This window comes from Eumetopias jubatus, unplaced genomic scaffold (genome assembly GCF_037043125.1).
Source record: "Eumetopias jubatus isolate StellerSeaLion01/CBP00866 unplaced genomic scaffold, mEumJub1_p1.0 scaffold_14, whole genome shotgun sequence".
Lineage (NCBI taxonomy): Eukaryota > Metazoa > Chordata > Mammalia > Carnivora > Otariidae > Eumetopias > Eumetopias jubatus.
Window position 1 is genome coordinate 52,718,051 of NW_028274820.1, and position 14,726 is coordinate 52,732,776.

At 36.4% G+C, this 14,726-nt stretch overlaps 1 protein-coding gene and 1 pseudogene across 5 annotated transcripts in view; both read left to right on the forward strand.

The window, feature by feature from the left end:
* HDAC9 (histone deacetylase 9) overlaps positions 1-14,726 on the forward strand; it is a 733,933-nt gene that overhangs the window by 431,312 nt on the left and 287,895 nt on the right. For all 5 annotated transcript variants that reach the window (XM_088018628.1, XM_088018630.1, XM_088018632.1 and 2 more), the window contains one exon: positions 137-314. In XM_088018628.1, coding sequence (XP_087874754.1) covers positions 137-314 — 178 coding nt within the window. The remainder of the gene's footprint in view (positions 1-136; positions 315-14,726) is intronic.
* On the forward strand, positions 6,776-8,048 carry LOC114220330 (26S proteasome regulatory subunit 4 pseudogene; annotated as a pseudogene).

The window sequence follows — 14,726 nt, forward strand, 5'->3', positions numbered from 1 at the left end:
TTTTTTTTCTTTCTCCCTTCACACCGTTTATTATGTCTCTGACCTGATGAACTTAATTTGTTTACACGTTGTTCTCAGTGTCTCCCTCAATGCTTGTCTCATGTTTCTTTCTACTGTGCTCTTTTCTTGGCAACAGCCCTTCCTGGAGCCCCAGCACACACGTGCGCTCTCAGTGCACCAAGCTCAGCTGGCTGTGGTTGGCATGGATGGATTAGAGAAACATCGTCTTGTCTCCAGGACTCATTCCTCCCCTGCTGCCTCCATTTTACCTCATCCAGCAATGGACTGCCCCCTCCAGCCTGGCTCTGCAACTGGTAGGAATCCCTAAAGACTCTCCCTAATAGGCAGGCTAATGCACCGTTCTTGTAGGATTAAGCGATTTAAATGCTCTGAATAACTCCAATAGCAGAACGCTCTATTTTAACCCAATGCAACCCAAATTTTATGAGGTTCTATTGGCTACAAGACAAACAGCACATCTGATAAATCTTGGGCTTAGTATTAATAGCCTCATAAATTGTTATCATTCAAGGGCCTGGAAAACACATCAACAGGTGCATAGGTCCCTTTTGGAAACAAAATCCCTACAACATTCCTTAGCACTGTTCCTCAATCTCTTCCTCCTAGTAGTCATGGCCCCTAGGAAATTTATGATGTTTGGCTTCATTTGACTCTAAAGAGTACCTCTCCCCTAGTTTGTTTTTCATGTTTTGTTTGTTTCATTGTTTTCTTCTGACCTGCCATACAAATGACACCTGGGAGACAATGGTGCCAAGCTACATACGTTAGTTCCGTTTCTATTTATTATGGCACGTCTGGGTGGGCTATTTGACCAACCTCTTCGTTTGCCTGCAGCTGTGTTTGATATTTTAGAACCTGGCTACAGAGGAAAACAAACCAGATAATTCCAAGGCCAGAGGAAGGTAAAGTCTGGAACATACACAAAAAAGGGGTGCTATTCACTCTCCAAAGGGACTGTGCTATAAATGTCCATGTGCATAAATACTCCTTTCTGTCTTCACAAGAATGGGGTCCAGAAGATATCCATGCTCTCAAACTTGTGGCTGATCAAATGAAAAATATAGCCCCAAGGGGCTCATAACTTGGATGCAGCAAGGGGAGTATTCATGTGCACCTTCTCTCAAAGGCTCTCACAGGTTATCTGATTTATTTTTGAATCAATTTTCAGGATTCAGAGTTTGTTTTTGTGGCTTTGGTGACCTCATGCAACCCTTTGTGCTTGGAAAAGTTAAAACACTTTTTCTAAAATCACATTCCCAAGCCTTGATATCATCTTATTTAAAAATCAATGAATGGGGGCACCTGGGTGGCTCAGTCATTAAGCGTCTGCCTTCCGCTCAGGTCATGATCCCAGGGTCCTGGGATTGAGTCCCACATCGGGCTCCTTGTTCAGCGGGGATCCTGTTTCCCCCTCTGCCTGCCACTCTCCCTGCTTGTGCTCTCTCTATAATAAATAAAATCTTTAAAAAAATAATAAAAACTCAATGAATGGAATGGCCAAGTTACTTAACTTTGACAGACATCTTTAATAAGTATGCAAAAGAACTACTTTTTATAAGGTGTTATACCACAACCCAACATTCCATCCTAGGAGTTACAGGCTGGGTATATTTGCATATATTTCTTGCACCACATTAGCCACTGCCTTGGATCCCTCTATTTCTTAGAGCATAGGAGACCTGCCCTGGTATCCCAGACAACCCAGGACTGCAGCCCAGTATCAGCAGAAGCTGCTTGATTCAGTCATGCCTGGTTCTCTCCGTCTTTAGAGAGTGTTTGCTCAAAACCAGATATATGATGTAGAGGAATACTTTTGGTAGCTATTCAGATCGGTAGCCTTCAAGAATTACATTCTTCTAAATTCTTTTTCCTGAAAGTATTTTTTATTTAGCCATAAGCATTCAAAAGAGAACACAGAGCAATAGTCATCCTGTCATAATGACAATTCCACTCACTCAAAATTATTTCCTTAATTTTAAAGTGAACTCAATTATAAAGTTTCATGGTGCTGTTCCCATGTATGTTGCTGTCTGCTATTGAAATCCTATTGATTGAGTTTCTTTTCTTGGTTAAGAGGGGTGACCCTTTCCTGACAAGCTTTGGCCTTTCCTCTGCTTTTAGATGTTCCTTCAATATGAATAAAGCAAGTTCCCTGAATATTAGAATGATACTACAAGTTTAGGAAAACACTGTTGCCAGATGGATAGGGTTGGTAAGTCTTAGAAGAATCCAGGTGAAAGAGTAGACTATAACTGTAATAACATAAGCATGACAAACAACCTAATCATTCAGAACAAATACTGGGTCATTTCAGATGATTAGTTTCTTTCTTATAATGTCAGCATCCTGGTATTTATCAGAGTTTGTATTCCAAACACAAGTAGGGAAATGAACTTGAGATTATTTTCGTATTTAATGGACTTGATAAGGCACATTTTTTGCCTAGTGATTAAATAAACATATTTTTTTAAAAACAGGATTTTAGGGGCACTTGGGTGGCTCAGTTGGTTAAGTGGTTATGCATTTGACTCTTGATTTCTACTCTGGGGGTCATGAGATTGAGTCCACCCCCCCCCCGCTTTGGGCCCATGGAATCTGCTTAAGATTCTCTCTCTCTCCCTCTCCCTCTGCCCCCTCCCCTGCTCACGCGCATCTGTGTGATAGCTCTCTGTCTTAAAAAAAAGTGCACAGGATTTTAGTGTTTCTAATGATCTCGATTTCAGAGGTGAACTATTAAGACTGATTTGTAGTATGTTTGAAAACAAGTATCTCTAAGCATTAAATTCCTTTCTTTTGATTTTTTAACATCTCTCTGTTGTAGATGCATTTAAAAAATCAAAAGTGACATTCAAGTACGTTCCTTGGAAATATTTAGGTTTTTTTTCAAAAGAAGGTTATACAATCTCACACACTCAGTAGTTGTTCCACTAAAAAGTAAGGAGGAGAAAACAAATACATTGTAAAGGTGATTTGCTTAAACCCGTCTTATAAGAGCTGTACTTTTTGCCGTAACTTAAAAAGTTATTTAATAGTTAACTCAAATACTTTTCAAGGCACACCTTTTCAAACTTGCGCCTTCCATGTGGATTCTCAGCCACCAGATAGAGCAGCCACACCACTCCCTTTTTGAAAAGAACAAATCAGTGTTCCCAGGGGAAAATGTTTGAATTCAGTCAGTTTTTGAAAGAAGTCTTCAGTCTGTTTCCTGTGAGGACTTGAATGGACCAAGAAATGGACTAATATGTAGACACTACCTGGTGGCCCTACAGAATGCCTGGTAAAGATATTTCTATGGACAAGAAGAGCATATGATCATGATGCTGCTAGTGATAATGAAGAATGTAGTGCACAGCCAGGTTGCCACATATTCATTTAAAGGGATTTTATGTTATATTGTAATGAGTAATAATACTTATTTTTTATAATATTCAATTTAAGAGGTGGGGTTTTTGTTCTCTTTAAAGCCAAGGCATATTGTTTATATGACTTCTGGCAATTAGGGAAAGGGCAGTGTATTTTTTTTCTTTACCATTGCCATATCTTCTCCTCAGCTATTCTTAACAGAGATGAGGCTTGGCCATGACTCATAACAGGGCATTGACAGTATATGACATAGTTGTCCCAAATGGGATTCACTGAAACAAAAATTTAATGGCAAATGAATTTGGTTGGCTTTATCTTTCCTATCACCCAGTACAATTTAAGATCTTCTATCTTCCAGCGCTAGGCTGCTTTACATAATCTGTGAGAAATTCTCTCTTTGTAGTATTATCTTTTTGCTCAGTATCTAGTGTGAATAGGATCATAGTACTGAAACTAAACCAACATTGTGGAAGCCATTAAAAATAATTTAGTTAAAAGAATTTTTAAATTGATGCTTAGTGGGTAAAACAGCACGATGGAAAGTGAAATACATTTGAATATTTCAGTATGAGAATAGCAACACTGGCTTGCCTTCCTTTCCTTCCTTCCTATGAAAGATGTTTTCTCAAGTCAGGCTAACTCCTTTTAATCCTTCACGTTTTTATTTATATGTTATTTTCTTCAGAAAGCCTTGCTTGGTCAGCTAAATCCAAATTAAATCTTTTCTGATTCCTCATAACAAACTGGATTTTTCCTAAATATTGTGATTATTTATTTCAAGCATTGCCTTCCAATGGGCTCTCCATGAGGAGACTGTGGTTTTCTGTTTTCTCTATCCCCAGTACTTAGGTACATGGCTAGCACATGGAAAGTGCTTAGTGTATATATTTACTATATAATAAATCAACAAACAAATGAACAACTGAATGAAATGAGAGTAAATAGACATGAATTACCTAAAATTACACAAAAAAATATCATTGGTACATTAAGTGAAATTTTGGGGTAACATATTTTTATTAACTAGAGAAAAAGGATACATGTTTATTGAAGGCAATTTGGTAAATCTAGAAAACTTTATATGAGAATCACCCATTACTCCATCACTCAGAGGTAACAATAAGTAAAATATGGATTTATTTTCAGTATGTTTTCCTCTTCCTATGTAGCCACATAATAAATTTCACTTTCACAGAATAAAGGGAAGTTATATGTATGTTTGTGTTCATATTTGTGTGCATGTGTGTATTTGTAAGTATATGTGTATGTGTGTAATTGTGTGTATGTGTGTCTGTTTTAAGACCTCTCAGAGCAACTTCTGTTACCACCTGTATCAGAATGGAGAGATTAATTTCTTTTGGGAAGATAATCAATTTTGAAATTACCATCTTCAGTATATGTGCTTGAAATGTCTCCTGAAAAACTTTTTGAAAAATTGCTCATCTAAATCTCACTGAAGCTGGTAAAAATCGCTATCTTGTTTATTTAGGTGATTAACTGAACTTGATCACATATATTATATATCATAACATATAGCATACATATTTATAAATATATATGTAACTTATACATATTTATGTATATTTATATTTTTTATTTTTTTTGGCTTTTTTATGCCTGACAGTGTCATCCTATTACCTTCACACATACTTGGACACAGACTTATCGGGCACATCTTTTTTGTCTGAAAAGTCTAGAAATATGGTCAAATGCTCAAACATTTGGATAGTCTCAGTTTAGCTTTAACAAGAAGTCTGAATTCATACTGGTATGTGTTTCTTTGTGGGCAGCCTGTTTATTCTTTTCTGTAGCCTCATAGTATGTTTTCTTTATCTTGTTAATTAAACAAAAAACAATGAAGGGGAGTAAATCAGAGGGGGAGACGAACCAGGAGAGATGATGGACTCTGAAAATCAAACTGAGGTTTCTAGAGGGGAGGAGGGTAGGGGGATGGGTTAGCCTGGTGATGGGTATTAAAGAGGGCACATTCTGCATGGAGCACTGGGTGTTATGAACAAACAATGAATCATGGAACACTACACCAAAACAAATTATGTAATATATGGTGATTAACATAACAATAAAAATTAAAAAAAAACAAATCATCTCTATGGTGAACATTTGCAGTTACATGAGTACATGTCTCTTTCTAGTTATGGTAAAATTCTTCAATTATTTCTATTATTTAATTACTCCGAATTCCTCCTTGAGGGAAATCACAACTTTTTGTTCAGCTGTGTCTTCTCTGACTTCTGTATTTTCCTTTCCTTGTGTACATGTCTAAGTTTATATTCAGTAGCACTGATTTGGTTTCTTGAAATGTAAATTCCTCTTTTGTTGCCTCCAGTGTAGATTTTATAGGGCCAATGTCTTTTGACATTTGAGGATGTCAAAAAGTTTTCTAAAATTTTATTTTGGTTCCTATAGTAAATCATATTCAATGATCTAACTAGTAGGAATGATGTTTCCTTTACAGTTTCTGTAGAATATTCTCAGAGGCCCTGGGTTATGTTTGTTTGTGTTTATTTGTTTTTGCTCACTCATTCTTAAATGTAGAGAAATCTTTATAGATATTTGCCAGCAAGTGAGTGAATTCTGTTTGATTTCACTTTTTCCAACTTATATGCTGGTTGAATCTTCTCTTTGACTATGTTGTTGAATGGCAGTACTAGTCCAAATCCTAGGTTTCAACAGACTATCTCATAGTGTGAGTTGGAAGGCCTGAGGTGGGATTTCTTCCATCCATTTCTTTTTTAGCTGTCTGATACTCTGAGAAGATGATTTACATAAAAAATTATAAGTCTTAGAAATTCTTTTTATCTACTCATAGACATATAGTTTAGCAAATTTTAAACATTCACTTTTGGATATTTCATTTGTTTGATGGACAAATCAAGTTTCACAATTAATAATTACACTATCTGGTACTTTGATTTAAGTGTACCTGTTAAAAGATAATATAACAAGTATTACAGATATTAGAATATAAAGAGTACAGTAGATATAGAACAAAAAAGCAAGATAAGCCTTATGGATAGACAAGAATTATGAATAGAAAGTATAATAGCTGCTGTAGGTATGAAGTGGAAGTTATTAGGAATTACCCTTGCTTCGAGATAGCACTTATTATCCATTTTAGTAATTCTACACATTTAAGGTCTTTTAAAAAATTTTTTAAAAATATTTTTAAGAGGTTATCTCTGACCTCCTAACCCCATATATTTTTTCTTCCTTCCTGTACAGAGTTTTTTTAAAAAAATGTCATATAACTATATACATGCCTCATCTTTACTACTAGATCATGAATTAAATGTAATAAAATGAAATTGTTGGCATGCCAAAATTCAAGTGGTTGAAGCAAGATGGTCAAAGAGTGGTGGCCAACCCTGGAGGTGGCAAGAAAGATGATAAGGACAAGAAAAAGAAATCTGAACCTCCTGTACCAACTAAAGTGGAAGAAAAGAAGAAGAAAACAAAGGGACCAGATGCTGCCAGCAAGCTGGCACACCTCACACTCAGTGCCAGTTAAAATTGTTGAAGTTAGAATTAAAGACTACCTTCTCATGGAGGAAGAATTCATTAGAAATCAAGAACAAATGAAACCTTTAGAAGAAAAGCAAGAGGAAAGATCAGATGGATGATCTGAGAGGGACCCTCATGTCGGTAGGAAACTTGGAAGAGAACATTGGTGCCAATAATGCCATCGTGTATACATCTGTGGGCTCAGAACACTACATCAGCATTCTTTCCTTTGCAAAAGACAGAATCTGCTGGAACCAGGCTGCTCGGTCATACTCAACCACTAGATACATACCATCATTGGGGTGCTCATGTTTGACAGGGATCCTTTGGTCACAGTGATGAAGGTAGAAAAGGCTCCCCAGGAAACCTATGCTGGTATTGGGGGGTGGTGGTCAACCAAATCCAGGAAATTCAGGAAAATTTGGAGCTTCCTCTCATCCTGAACATTATAAAGAGGTGGGTATAAATCCCCCAAAGGGGGTCATTTTCTATGATCCACCTGGCACAGATAAAATCTTATTAGCCAATGCAGTAGCAAACCAAACCTCAGCCACTTTCTTGAAGGTGGTTGGCTCTGAACTTACTCAGAAGTACCTAGGTGATGCCTAGGTACTTGTTTGGAAATTGTTTCGAGTTGCTGAAGAACATGCACCATCCATCATGCTTATTGATGAAATTAATGCCATTGGAACAAAAGGTATGACTCAAATTCCAGTGGGGAGAGAGGAATTCAATGTACAGTGTTGGATCTGTTGATCCAGTTGGATGGATTTGATTCAAGGGGTAACATGAAAGTTATCATGGCCACAAACTAGATAGAAACTTTGGATCCAGCACTTACCAGACCAGGTTCCATTGACAGAAAGATCGAGTTCCTCCTGCCCAATGCAAAGACTACAAACCTCGTCTTTCAGATCCACACAAGTAGGATGACGCTGGCTGATGATGTAACCCTGGATGGTTTGATCATGGCTAAAGATGACCTCTCTGATGCCAACATCAAGGCAATCTGTATAGAAGCTGGTCTGATGGCCTTGAGAGAACATAGAAAGAAAGTAACAAATGAAGACTTAAAAAAAAAAACTAAAGAAAATGCTCTTTGTATAAAACAAGGAGGCACCCCTGAGAGTCTCTATGTCTAGTAGACCACTCCTGTGTTCCTTTTTTTTCTTTTTTTTTAAGATTTTATTTATTTATTAGAGAGAGAGAAACAGCATGAGAGGGGAGAGGGTCACAGGGAGAAGCAGGCTCCCTGCCGAGCCGGGAGCCCGATGTGGAACTCGATCCCAGGACTCCAGGATCACGACCTGAGCCAAAGGCAGTTGCTTAACCAACTGAGCCACCCAGGAACCCTCCTGTGTTCCTTTTTGAGTGTGATGTGCAGGATGTGCACTGGGCTGCCTTCATCTGTTAGTCACATGAAATTCTCTGTCCCTGATAAAGTGTGCTCTTTCTCAAATAAAAAAAAAAAAATTGCTGGCACCTGGATCATAATGAACATTCAATGACTGTTTATTGCGTTTACATCTTTCAGGAAAAGTATCATGCTATCTCTATGTATCACGCTAAATTTCTGTCCTTTGCCCCTGCAAGATATTTAATAAATGTTGTTGAGCAGATATCTTGAGACAGTGTAAAACATCAGGCAGTTGCCAGAAAAGGAATATGAAGTTGAATATCAAGAACTAGACATCAGGATTAGTAGTTTTAGGGTTTAAAGATTCTAGACTCAACTCATAGACCAAAGTAGACTCAACCTAACAGTGTGATATGAGACTGGGTATAAACCTGAAGACAAGAATGGTTTCTGTGGTAAATGACTTAACTACATGTAATGATTAAGAAAAGGGAAAGATAGACAGTAGGTACTTCAAATACTTACCTCATTTAATAAAGCTGAAAGCCAGAGAACGAACATACAGAGTCTGAGCATATCTAGAAAATGTAGAAAAAAATTTTTTGATGGAAAATAAACTTCTAGGGTTTAAAATACAGTAAAGACTTTATGATAAGACTCCTTTGTGTATTTTCCCAAATCCTAATTTTAACTCTTGTCCCACTGATCAAGAGAGAGATTGATCCATTCGCTTATGTTGCAAATGGTAATCAGTAGGGCAGAAAGGGTCAAAGAAAAGTAGAATTCCATATGAATCCCAAAGAGAAGGGCAGGCTTATTTCTCACCCTATAAGTCTTTGTTTTTGAAAAAAAGAAAGGAAAGGAATGGAGATGAAGGATGAGGTTAAAGTCTCACCTTGCACTCTACCTGTTAACACCTCATTGCTACATCATTAAGATGAGTAAGTGGAGGTTTAGAGTTCCAGACTTTATTTATTTCCCCTTAAATTCACATGTCTTTCCAAGAGCTCCTGGACTTTGTATTATGGTCTCCAGATACTTGGCAATAGCTTCCAGCTACCATAACCTGTTTTATAATATTTTTTGCAGTGGTTTATGGAGAAAATGTTGTTAAAAGAGGAACAGTACTATGGAGCTAAAAAAGTTAGATATGTCAAGAGATGAAATAGTGAAAAAAATTAACCAACTTAATGATTAAAATCTCTAGTCTTAAGAAAAACATGTTTGCACAATGAGAGAGATGCTGTACTTTTTGTGTCTATTATCATTAATATATCTTTTATGTAGTATGAAATTGTAGTTGAAAATATGTTAAGCTATCCAACAAGAGGATATAACAATTGTAAATATGCACAAAACATGAGAGTACCCAAATACATAAAACAAAGAGGAAATAATCAATAGTAATAGAATAATAGTAGGGGACTTTAACACCTCACTTACATAGCTGGACAGATCATCCAAACAGAAAATCAACAAGGAAACAGTGGCTTTGAATGACATGCTGGACCAGATGGATTTAACCGACATATTCAGAACATTCCATCCTAAAAAGCAGAATACACATTCTTTTCGGATGTACATGGTACATTCTCCAGTATAGATCACATATTAGGCCACAAAAGAAGCCTCAAGAAACTAAAAAAGATCAAAGTCATACCATGTATCTTCCCTGACCACAATGCTGTGAAATTAGAAATCAACCACAAAAAAAAAAACAAACTTGGAAAGACCGCAAATACACAGTGATTAAATAACATGCTACTAAACAATGAATTGGTCAACCAAGAAATCAAGGAAGAAATAAAAAATTGCATGGAAACAAATGAAAATGAAAACATAACATTCCAAAACCTTTGGGATGCAGCAAAAGCAGTTCTAAAAGGGAAATTTATAGCAATACAGGCCTACCTTGAGAAGAAAGAAAAATCTCAGATAAGCAACCCAACCTTACACCTAAAGGACCTAGAAAAGGAACAACAAACAAAATCCAAAACCAGCAGAGGAAGGAAATTATAATAGAAATTAGAGCAGAAATGATATAGAAACTAAAATGCACAATAGAACAGATCAATGAAACCAGGAGCTGGTTCTTTGAAAAAAATCAACAAAATTGATAAGCCTCTAACCAGACTCATCAAAAAAAAAAAAAAAAAAAAAAAGAAAGAAAAGAAAAGACTCAAACAAAATCACAAATGAAAAAGGAGAAATAACAACCAACACCACAGAAATACAAACAATTGTAAGGGACTGTTTTGAAAAACTCTGTGTCAACAAATTAGACAACCTAGAACAAATGGATTAATTCCTAGAAACATATAACCTACCAAAACTGAAGCAGGAAGAAATAGAAAATTTGAACAGACCAGTTATCAGCAAGGAGATTGAATCAGTAATCAAAAAACTCCCAACAAACGAAAGTCCACCACCAGACTGCTTCACAGGCAAACTCTACCAAACATTCATTCATTCATTCATTCAAAAAGATTCTGTTTGTTTATTTGACAGAGAGAGCAGGGGTGGGGAGGAGGGAGAGAGGGAGAAGCAGGCTCCCTGCTCCGCAGGGATGCGGAGCTGTATCCCAGGACCCTGGGATCATGACCTGAGCCAAAGGCAGACGCAACCAACTGAGCCACCCAGGTGCCCCTCTACCAAACTTTTAAAGAAGAGTTAATACCTATTTTTCTCAAAGTATTCCAAAAAAATAGAATAGGAAGGAAAACTTCCAAATTAATTCTATGAGGCCAATATCACCCTGATACCAAAACCAGATAGACATCACAAAAAAGAGAACTAAAGGCCAGTATCTCTCATGAATATATATGCAGAAATCCTCAACAAAATATTGGCAAATCAAACCCAACAATGCATTAAAAAAATCATATACTACGATCAAGTGGGATTTAATCCCAGGACGCAAGGGTGGTTCAGTATTCTCAAAACAATCAAGGTGATGCATCACATCCATAAAGGAAAGGGTAAAAACCATATAATTATTTCAGTATATCAAAGGCATTTGACAAATACAATATATCCATTCATGATAACTCTCTGCCAACTAGGTCTGCCAAATAGGTCTATTATATGTCAACATAATAAAGGCTTTATATGAAAAACTCAGAACCAGTACCTGGGTTGCTCAGTTAAACTTCTGCCTTAACTCAGGTCATGATCTCAGAATCCTGGGATCGAGCTCCGCATTGGGCTCCCTACTCATGGGAAGTCTGCTTCTCCCTCTGCCCCTCCCACTGCTTGTGCTCTCTCTCACTGTCTCTCAAATAAATAAAATAGAAAAAAAAATCTCACAGCCAACATCATACTCAATGGTGAAAAACAGAGAGGTTTTCCCCTAAGTCAGGGACAAGACAAGAATGTCCACTCTCACCACTCTTCTTCAACATAGTACTGGAAGTACTAGCCAAAGCAGTTAGATAACATAAAGAAATAAAAGGCATCCAAATTTGTAAGGAAGAAGTAAAACTCAACTATTTGAAGATGACATGATACTCTAAATAGAAAACCTGAAAACTCCACCAGAAATTTACTAGAAATGATAAATGAGTTCAGTAAAGTTGCAGGATACAAAAATCAATGTACAGAAATCTGTTGCATTCCTGTACACTAATAATGAAGCAGCAGAAGGTTAAGAAAACAGTCTCATTTACAACTAAACCAAAGCCAATAAAATATCTAGGAGTAAACTTACAGAGGTGAAAGACTTGTACTCTGACAACTATAAAACACTGATGAAAGATATTCAAGACAATGCAAGAAATGGCAAGACATTCCACACTTATTAGTTGCAAGAACAAATACTGTTCAAAGGTCTATACTTCCCAAAGCAATCTACAGATTTAATGCAATCTCTATGAAAACAGCCACAGCATTTTTCACATAACAAGAACAAACAACCCTAAGATTTGTATGGAATCACAGAAGACCTCAAATATCCAAAGTAATCTTGAGAAAGAAAAACGAAACTGGAGGTATCACAATACCAGATTTCAAGTTATATTACAAAGTGGTAGTAATTAAAACAGTATGGTACTGGCATAAAGGTGGAACTAGAAATAAACCCAAAATTATATGGTCAACTAATATTTGATAAAGACTGAATATACAATGGAAAAAATCTCTTTGACAAATGATGTTGGGAAAACTGGAAGCTATTTGTAAAAGAAAGAAATGACAACTTTCTTTCATCATACACAAAAATAAACTCAAAATGGATTAAAGACCTAAATGTGAGACCCAAAACCATGAGGATCCTTGAAGAGAGCCCAGACAGTAATTTCTCTGACATTAGCCATAGAAATTTTTTTCTGGATATGTCTCCTGAAGCAAGAGAAATATAAAAGCACAAAGAAACTATTGGGACTACATCAAAATAAAAAGCTTCTGCACAGCAAAGGAAACAATCAACAAAACTAAAAGGCATCCTGCTAAATGGAAGAAGATATTTGCAAATGACATATCCCAATAAAGGGTTAGTATCCAAAATATATAAAGAATTGATACAACTCAACACCCCAAAACAAATAATTCAATTTAAAAACTGGCAGAAGACATGAACAGACATTTTTCCAAAAAAGACACACAGATGGTCAACAGACACATGAAAAGATGCTCAACATAGCTCATCATCAGGGAAATGCAAATCAAAACTATAATGAGATATGACCTCACACCTGTCAGAATGGCTAAAACAAAACAAGAAACAAGTGTTGGTGAGGATGTGGAGAAAAAGGAACCTTTTTGCACTGTTGGTGGGAATGCAAACTGGTGTAACCACTGTGAAAAACAGTTTGGAGGTTCCTTAAAAAATTAAAAATAGAACTACTCTATGATCTAGTAATCACACAACTGGATATTTAGCCCCCCCAAGAAAACCCCAAAAACAGTAATTCAAAAGGATACATGCACCCCTGTTTATTGCAGCATTATTTGCAATACCCAAACTATGGACATAGCCCAAGTGTCCATTAATAGATGAAAGAATAAAGAAGACGTGGTATATATACATATACAATGGAATATTACTCAGCATAAAAAGAATGAAATCTTGCTATTTGCAACAATATAGATGGAGCTAGAGAGTATAATGCTAAGTGAAATAAGTCAGAGAAAGACAAATACTGTGATCTCATTATATGTGGAATTTAAGAAACAAAACAAACTAGCAAAGGGAAGAAAAAGGACAAGCCAAGAATCAGACTTGACTGTAGAGAACAAACTGATGGTTACCAGAGGGGAGGTGGGCAGGGGAATGGGTGAAATAGGTGATGAGGATTAAAGAGTATACTTACCATGATGAAAAAAGAAAGAAAGGGAGGGAGCAAAGGAGGGAGGAAGGAAGGATGGAAGAAAATATATTAAACAGTTCCTGTTATGTAATAGCAACTTATATACTTGATATATCTGAATTGTAAAGACGTTATATATCTTTATAATTTGAATGTTACTTTTTATGTCTGCCTGCTTTCTCTTCTGCCTTTCTACATGTCTTTCTTTTGACTTTATTTAAAAATATTTTTTTCATCTTTTGTGCAAAATGCCATGCAGAAATATAAAGCTGATAAGTTAAATACCTGTAGTAGAGGCACTTGCCAGTAGGAAGATAAGGCATATAAAATAAAAGATAGAATACTGAAGAAGTGAGGCTACAAAAACTTCAGGATTCCAAGGAGATCCACTAGTTAGGTTCATCAAGCAAGACTTTATAATGGAGGTAACTGCCCTAGTTCTTATATTTGTTCATTTATTTATGTTTTTCATTCATTCATTAAAAATATTTTTGAGGACCTACTATATTCCAAGCATGTGTATAGACATTAAGAATTCAGACATAAATAACGCAACTCTAGTCTTTGCTTTCATAGATCTCAACAGATAGTGAAGAAAATGTACAATTAACAAGATTATACAACAATTACATAATTGTAATAAATGCTCTGAAGATCTAGAGGATGCTATGAGAACATTAAGTAGGAGACCTAATTTAGAGACATTTATTTAGCCTTGAAGAGTGAATAGGAATTAGCCAAATGAGGGCTGGAGTTATGGGGGACAGGAAGGAAGAATTTGGGGCATAGATGGAACAGCATGTATGAAGATCCCAAGGATGGTATGATTTTGATTGTTTTGAAGAATGGGAGGTAGGCTTTGTGAGAGAAAGGGAGATCAAGGGAGGAGGTTTATGAGATGAAGCTGAAGAAGTGGGGAGGGGCCTATCTGTGCCCTGAGAAATTTTAATCTCATCAGTGAAGTCACCAAAGGATTTAAATAAAGGTAGCTGTGTTGTGGCAAATGGAATTGAGTAAAAGTCAAGTAGCCAGTTACAAGGCTTTATTTTAGGAGTTCAGATTAGAGATAATAGTACCTTGGATTGTGTGTGGTTTTGGCTAGAGATAATTGAGTGTTTCAAGTTGTATTTTGAAGGGAAAACAAACACTATTTGTTGGTT